At 29.1% G+C, this 8,559-nt stretch overlaps 1 protein-coding gene across 1 annotated transcript in view; it reads right to left on the reverse strand.

The window, feature by feature from the left end:
• The window catches only part of LOC149533992 (MADS-box transcription factor 23-like), a 227,032-nt gene extending 220,064 nt beyond the window's left edge, over positions 1-6,968 (reverse strand). Inside the window, exons 1-2 of the mRNA XM_089804891.1 lie at positions 6,767-6,968; positions 6,482-6,674 (exon numbers count right to left, since the gene is read on the reverse strand). Coding sequence (XP_089661017.1) covers positions 6,482-6,663 — 182 coding nt within the window. The 5' untranslated portion in view covers positions 6,664-6,674; positions 6,767-6,968. The remainder of the gene's footprint in view (positions 1-6,481; positions 6,675-6,766) is intronic.
• Between the last annotated feature and the right edge of the window lie 1,591 nt (positions 6,969-8,559).

The raw sequence follows: 8,559 nt of genomic DNA on the forward strand, positions 1-8,559 counted from the left end.
TATTATAACATAATCTCTTAGTTTATAAATAATTTTGATACAATATTTGCAATAGTATAAGATTCAAATTTATTTCCCTCATTAATTATTAGGCTTTTGATCGATTCGTGAGACTTCATTTATTAATCTTTCAAAAAAGAATTTCATTTCATAAGGTTAAATAACAATATTTTTAGTCTTATAATTTATGATAAAGGAACTTCTAAAATAATGTGAGTGTTACAAGAGAAATTTTCTAAGAATAATAGATATATTAATTTTTTTAAAGATTTTAATTTTAAAGTGTGTGTGTGTGTATATGTAGATATGTATATATATACATATAATTATATGTACATATAGATATATATGTACATATACATATAGATATATATGTACATATACATATATATCTATATGTACATATAGATATATATCTATATGTACATATAGATATATATGTATATGTACATATATATATATATATATATAATATGCAAAACTAAAATAGATAATTGGATTATTTTTATTAAGAACATTACAAATTCGGTACTCCCTAATCACATTAGAGAACCTACACCACCTTGAGAGAAGCATGTTTGATTCTTAGCCTTTTTTAAAATACTATAGTGAGGCATATGATAGGTTATCCCTACTCAAGTGGTCAAATTGTAACTAGTTGCACTCTACTATTTAGCTAAAGTTCTATATAAATTTCTCACTAATTCTAATGATACAATTGTGCACCTTAACTAAAAATGAAGCCTTAACCCTGACCATCCAAGCTTGAACAAACACTTAATAAACATGTGACATTTACCTATTGAGCCTAAACAAGCATGCTTCATCCAGCATCTCCTTTTTCATAGGTTGCTAATTAATAAATCAAAAGGAGAGCAAAACATTTATTTATTTTGTAGGAGTTGTGAAACTATCCAACATATCTTATTTGACAATATCTTTCCTAGGAATGTATGGGGTCCATTTAGGCCATCCTTGAATTATATTTTTAATCTATAATGAGTTGTGCTTGGAAAATGCCCGAGACTTGATAAAGAAGTAATTATTTATGTTTTATTCTCTCCACATGCTTTGTCGCCTATGTAAGTTTAGGAATGAAAAAGAATTCAATGCTAGGATTAGACTCCATATTGAGTCTCTTTCTGTAACATTTCGATGTAGGTTACACTAATCTTGAAAGTGGAGAAGCATGAGTTCTTGAAAATCACATATAAAAGATTTGCAATGTAAAGCGAAAATGAGATGGCTTGTGGATATACAACTACCAAATGTGGTTAGGATGATTTTGATAATACCACCAATCATTTTATCAAAACAACTAAAACAATATAAAGATGAGGAAAGGAAGAGAAATGGCGTCCCTAAGAGTCAAGTGCCTATAGAAGCTTCTCCTCTCATCACACCTCCATTGTCCAGGACATCTAAGATGGAACACCCATACATCGTTATTATTTGAAATCTAAGAACACTGAAATGGTCAAATGGTCCTAGGGCATGAACATGGATTTGATCACCATTTTTGTATGACAATAATGTATCTTGTTTGTTAGTTTGAACAAATATAGTGTTATCTATATGTTTTTGATATGATGTATAAAGAGAATTATGTAATAAGTGTTGGAGTTCATAGATGAGTTGGTACATGCATATAGTTTGAAACAGTCTTCCACAAGGACGCATCTGGTATGGTTTTGGGGTTGTGCCTATCCCAGGGATGAAACATAGATGTAGGGATGAATTTTTGTCCTCCCCTGAGTCGTCCCATTTTTGGCAAATTTGGAAATGTCCCTGAAATGACCAATTTTTTTGGGCAGGAAACTTGGTGATGACCAACAGTATCGAGCACGATTTTATCATCCCCGAAACTATTGGTCATCCCCTTTTTTCCAGCCAATTTCGTAAAGACAAAACACCCCAAAAAAATCATTTTTATAAAAAAAATTGTTGTCCATGTAAGCCCGTACTCATCTTAAAGACATAATAAAAATATGTAAATCATATTTGGTCCATTAAAATTCTAAAACACTAACTCTCTTACTCATTTTAAAACTTGACATACTTGCTAAGAGGAAGAAAATAAACATAGAGAAGCAAAAATAGTGACAAAAGATTGCATTAATATTTGTAACTAACTATTTTAGTTTAACTTCTCTTTATTTCATTCTGATTACATGCATGATACTTGGACCCTTTAGGCATTGATTTTTGCTATACATGTATGTGATATTGTGATAATGAAAGTACTTAGTATTTTCCGTTTGATAATATTCAATGTATTGATCTTCTAAAATGTCTATGGTGAATGGTTTATCAATGTTATGATATTCATATTTAAATTATGTCTCTCTATATAAAAAAATCCTCGATGTTTTTAATCATCGTCCCTTGAGATCTTGTACCCTAATTTTGGCTTCAACCAGTACCCATACCGAAAACATGTCCTCGTCCCCTAAAACGTCCCCATCTCGGAAACTTCATGAAGCATAGGTTTGAAAATATAATGATGTAGAAGTTTTTTTGGTTGTAAATTCCTTAATTGTCATTAATTCTTTATTATAATTGGTTATGTTTAAGCATAACTTGTTGTGTATCCAATTATTTGAAAAAAATATATAAATTATTATATTTCATTTAAATTATTTGGAAACTAAATAGTTATATTAATATTTGTTGGTGTCATTAAATATTATTAATTACACTCTAGTTGAGCTTACTTAAGATAATGCAAATTTGATAGTTTGCATTTCAAACACTTAGTAGTTTACACCTTTATTTGCACATGGTCTAGAAGAAATTTTACTTTAGGTGGTAATAGGTTTTATCACATTCCACTTGATGTGTTGTCTCCACCTTTACTATAATTATCACATTATCATCCTCTACATGTTGCACATACTTCATTTCATAATTTAGGGAGATCCACCTAGTGGACATGAGATTTCACCTTGTATGGGTGATAACTTATCTAGACTAAGTTAGCATTGTGTTTTATTGAATTATCTATATAAGAAGGTACGTTGATATGATGTAATCAATTATTTTTATATTTGATCCAGTTGATAATATTATATTTATCTTATGGCTGAATCATGTTGAGTAGAATACGATTTATTTAGGTCCATCTTCTCATTTTTATTTTCTTTATATATTAGGATTTAGATCTCAAATTGTTTCCTTGAACAAATTCAAATAATATTTTTTTATTTTTTTAACATTTAATTTGAAGTGTCACACATTAATTTGTATATTAGATTCTATTTTAATATATTAATAAAATATAGAGGTTAATATAATATATAATATGCTATTTATATTAAAAAATCTAATAGAGTAAACTAATCTCTCTCTCTCTCTCTCTCTCTCTCTCTCTCTCTCTCTCTCTCTCTCACTCTCTCACACACACACACACACACACACACACACACACACACAATAAATAAATAAATAAAAACTCCTTATTTCTCATTTCCTTATGTTACCTCTCTATTTTTCCCATTCTCCATCTATCTCATGCTTCTATATACATCTATATTTATCACTTATATCCATCGCCATTTTTATCTCACTCTTCTCCATATTTCATATCTCTCCTTATCTCGATATCTATTTCTATATCCCTCTTTATACCTCTATGTCTCTCCATCTCCATCTCTATATATTGATCTATCTTTCTTCCCTTCTCCTCCTCCCCCCTCTTCTTTTCTCTCGCCTCTATGTGTGTGTGTGTATCCCCAAGCTCCTTTTTATTTTTGTTTCTTACTTTATTTTTATTCTGCTCTCTCTATATCAACACATGTATCCCTTTCTCTCTTACTATTTCTTGTATTCTCTTTACCTTTATCTTAATCTCCTTAAATCTCCATCTCTCTCTACCCCTATATCTATTTTCCCCTATTTTTCTATATATCACTTCACATCTTTATCTTTTTTCTTCCTATCTCTAGCACTCTTATTTTCTCCATAAATCTTCCTCTCTCTATATGTTTATCTCTACCATCTCTATCTCCTCCCTCCCCTCTTACACTTGTTTAACAATTGAGCTTAATTTTCCTTCTAATTTAAATTTTTTGTTTATATCATATTTGGATCCATGTAATTTGATCCATAGTTGATTTGATGTAATTTACTACTTCATTGAGACCTTTAATTTCACAGACATCACCATTTGATAGATTTTTTAGCAGTTTATTTCATGATTATGTAAATGCATGTCTAATTGATTTTCCATAGCAAGATGTAAATTATAGTGCTCATTTATATTAATTATATATATTCAATTTGAGAACCATTCTATGCCTTGTTTAGTGTATTTTCTATGATAGGACCTTGTATGACACTTAAAGGATAACTAAATTCAAATATGAATTCTCCATTCCTTCCAATATTGTTTAACTCGCAACTTGCCTTTATTTATAGATGTACTCTTCTCTTTTTTCTATAATCCCAAAATTCATCCACTCACTAAGGCCACACATAGTTATTTTTTGCCTTTTTAATCCCACCCAACCTTATTATGAGATTAAATTAGAAATCCTACACTCAGCTTACACCCCTGGTACCTAGATTTGGCCATTTCAACATTAGCAACATGTCCTAAGAGAATGAGACCCAAATTTGGCCTAGAGGCCCATGCCAAGATTTAGGAGGGGGATATAGTGTCATGGTCAATATACTTAATTCTTGACCATTCATGGTCCCCCTAAAATGATATGAGATGTGTATAAATAGATTATATCTCCTCAATTTGATATTTATTATCTATTGTTAGTATCTATAATCCATTATATTAATGTCATTATCATGACCAAGATATCAAGTGTCAAGAAACAAATTAATAGAAATTTAGCTTATTTATGTCATTAAAGGCCCAAAAAAAGATCTTTCTATTAAGGAATGAGACCCATATCTATCTATCTATCTTAATTCAAGTATTCTCTTTCTTCTACTCAATGAAGCATTATGCAAAATTTCAACATCAATTCTATGAGATTTTTTCATTCATGAGTTCCTTTTCTAGTTTTTGTTTTGTTTTGTCAAAGCTATTCCATCAACATATTTGATAGGATTTAAAGAAGTATTTGTATCTACAAGGTATGATATGATTTATTTTCTAGATCTAGCCTATATTGCATAACAAAACTAGTTCATTTAATTTCAAGGTTGATCCTGATTAGCTATAAGTAGAAAAAAGTCACATAGTTGTTGAATTAGATCAAGGTAGAAAAAATTCAATTGAATGATCTGTGAAAACTTTCGACAAAAATATTGGGAACACATTTCCATTGTCATCATGTCCTAAGGACTCATCACAATTATCAACATGTCCCATCCATTTTGAGCTCAGGTTTCTATCACATGTCAAATTTGACTTCTAGTTTTTATTTCTATAATGGTTTACTTGATATCAATTTGTATTAGTATGTTATTATATTTTTAGTGGCTTTCCTAGTTAATCATTTATATTTTATTTCCATTTTTCTTATTTTGAATACATTTCACATTTAATGAAAGAAAATCCCTATCCCCATTTAGGGCTTGTATCATCTCTTGAGCCAATTGGAGGCATTCTTCCTTCCTAATGTGCACTTTAAGATATGGAAAATAAATTACTCATCGATATATCACATTGCTTCTCATTTCATATTGTATGTGAAATACTATTATCACAATACTACAATGGCATGTAGTCGCCAACACTTGTTTTATCTTTAATTTTTCATATAATATTAAAGATTTCAATTACCTTAATTTGTACAATAGATATTTCTAGCAAAGGTTTAAACAAAAAAGTAATGAGACTCTTCACTCACATTTTCTCTTCAAAATAATCTAAAGAAAGCTAGCATATTATCACAGGATGAATATGATTTTAAAATGAAGTGGTTAAAGTAATAAGCAATCTTACAAGTTGGTTTCAAAAGGACATATCATTCTAATAAATGTGGAATAGTATAAGGTCAAAATTATCATTTTCAAGGATTGTTAATTTGAATTAATGAAATGGATACTATAAAAAAAATTAAACAATCTAAACATACATATAAACTAATATTAAATCATTTTTGTCAATAAATAATTTAAATAAAACAAGGAGCTAATAAAAAAAAATTTAAAAAAAAATATCTAACAAGTAGTTTTAGTATTTAAAAGTAATTAGGACAGAAGATACAAGTAGCTGAGTATTCATACTTTGCACTTTTAAAAAAGACTATCATCTACATAATTTAGTACCTATAAGAAACGCATTTCAATTAATTATAAATAGATACATTATAAATGCTTTCAACTTTAAAATCCCAACTATTGACATAAATTATAATAAAAATATACCAACTACAAATGTTATAAAAACTATTGATGTGAAAAGAACTATTCTGTGTTGTACAGCATGTGTTATAAAGTACATATGAACTTTCTCTAAAAACTCCTTTCCTTGTGTTTCTCTAATTAAATGAACTCAGAGGCGAGGAAAGAGGAATACCCGGTATTGGAGTACTCGAAGAGCTTCCCCGTTGCAGAAAAAATGACAAGTCCGACATCTGCCTCGCACAGAACGGAAAGCTCCTTGGCCTTTTTAAGCAAACCCTTTCTCCGTTTGGCGAAAGTCACACGCCTGGCCGCCACTCTCTCTATTTTCTTGAGCTCTCTTCTTTCTCTCCCCATTAAACTGAAACCTGCAAAGAACCTTCGAAATTTATACAGAGATTTACAGAACACGCAGAGCTTAACTAAACCCTAATCAAAACACACAAAAAAACATTTTTACCGGCGACTGGCCCGTGTTCTGGAGATGATCTCAAACTCTTCAATCAATGAAAAGATACACGAATCAGATGATAATATAGATAAGTTTTATCTTTTTTCGCAAGGAGTAATTCCTAATACGTATAAAACTTGCCCCAATTTCTTTCCGGAGATGCTAAACGGATTGATAGCCGCGGAAAGCATTCCAAGCTCTTGGGATTGAATCTACACCATCCACGTTTGGTAACGTACACGTTCCATTAATGGCCGAGAATAAGTAGTATGCTAGGAAGGCTTTATCTGTTAATCTCGCAGGCAGCGTGCCGTAAACTACAATGAAATTCCATTAAAGGCCGATAAGCAGACAATATGCTGGGGAGGTTTTATCTGTTACATGCCAGAAGGTGGATTGTTTTACAATTATCGTATTTCCTTTTTCTGGTTGATAGACAGCGTACGTCGTTAAATAACTTTCCTGTCCATTTCATTTCATTTGCGATAATTGTACATGATTGATTTTGTTTTCTTTCAAGAAAATTAAAAACAAACTTTGAGAATGACGCTGCACTGATTATTGGAGTGCTTTTAGTAAACACGTGACCCATGCTCGTGTCAAAGCTAGGATTATTAATCATTCAATTCAATTGATCAATCAATACATAGAATTTAAATGATTAAAAGTAGCTTCAAATGTTTATATCTTTTTCTAATTTTTCATTATATTACTTTATAAAGCACATTTTTCATTCATTTTATTGGATCATATTATTTTTGGTAAGGAGAAAATTCAATTTTCTTCAACAAAAATACAAATATTTTCTAGCAACTGCATTAATTGCAATTTTATCTTTTCCACATTTGTGACAGTTGCTTAGATTTATTTATTTTTTAAATATCATTTTATCTTCCACCTCACACAACTTTCTTTGGACAAAAATGAAGTCTAATCAGAATTAATTATCACAATCTTTTTTCTTACCAAATTCAAATATAGAGTTAAATGTTTTTATTTATAATTTTAAATATATTTATTATTAGTTTTACATTGATGTTTATTTTTGACAATTGTAAATGTTATTTTTTAAGTTTACACTATGTTTTATTAGCTACTATTTTACAATTTTGATCTAATTTTTTTAATACCATTTTATAAATTGTAAAACTAATACTACCTCTCAAAACTTACTAAATATTTTGATAGTTTGAATTAAGCAATCAACAATTTTTTTTTTAATTAAATATTTCAACTTATAGTTGAATTGGTTGAAATGAGTAGTTCATTCATATAATATAATTTTTATTGTTATTTATATATTTCTTAAAATAATATAATTATTAATATTTTTTAAATTCTCTTTAGCTCTCTCTATAATTGTACCTTTATTTGTCCTTATAATAATATATCATTCTCTATTTTATCTCTTTCTACATATCCTTCCTTTCTATCTATAAATCTCTATTTTCTTTATTTTTCAATTAGTGGCAGAAACTTTGACGCATTGCATCTCTTGTTATTGATGGTACCCCAATGGTGTTATAGGAAATAGTTTTAATGGTTGGAGTTCAAAGAAATATAATGAAAACATTTTGGAGAATGAGTATATTTGGGGTATGGTAAAATGTGTTGTAATTTGATAATTTTTTAATTTTTTTCGGAACTTTCAAACTTATTGACTTTGTGTTTCATAGTATTGGTTCATATGAACTCATTTATCATGAAAATAAATGACATTCATAAGTGTCTAATATTTAAATATTTATATAAATTGTATTGCACGTTTTCCTATTTAACTATGATAATGTACTATATATTAT

This window comes from Cupressus sempervirens, chromosome 10 (genome assembly GCF_028749045.1).
Source record: "Cupressus sempervirens isolate cs-2001-9-10 chromosome 10, ASM2874904v1, whole genome shotgun sequence".
Classification (NCBI taxonomy): Eukaryota; Viridiplantae; Streptophyta; class Pinopsida; order Cupressales; family Cupressaceae; genus Cupressus; species Cupressus sempervirens.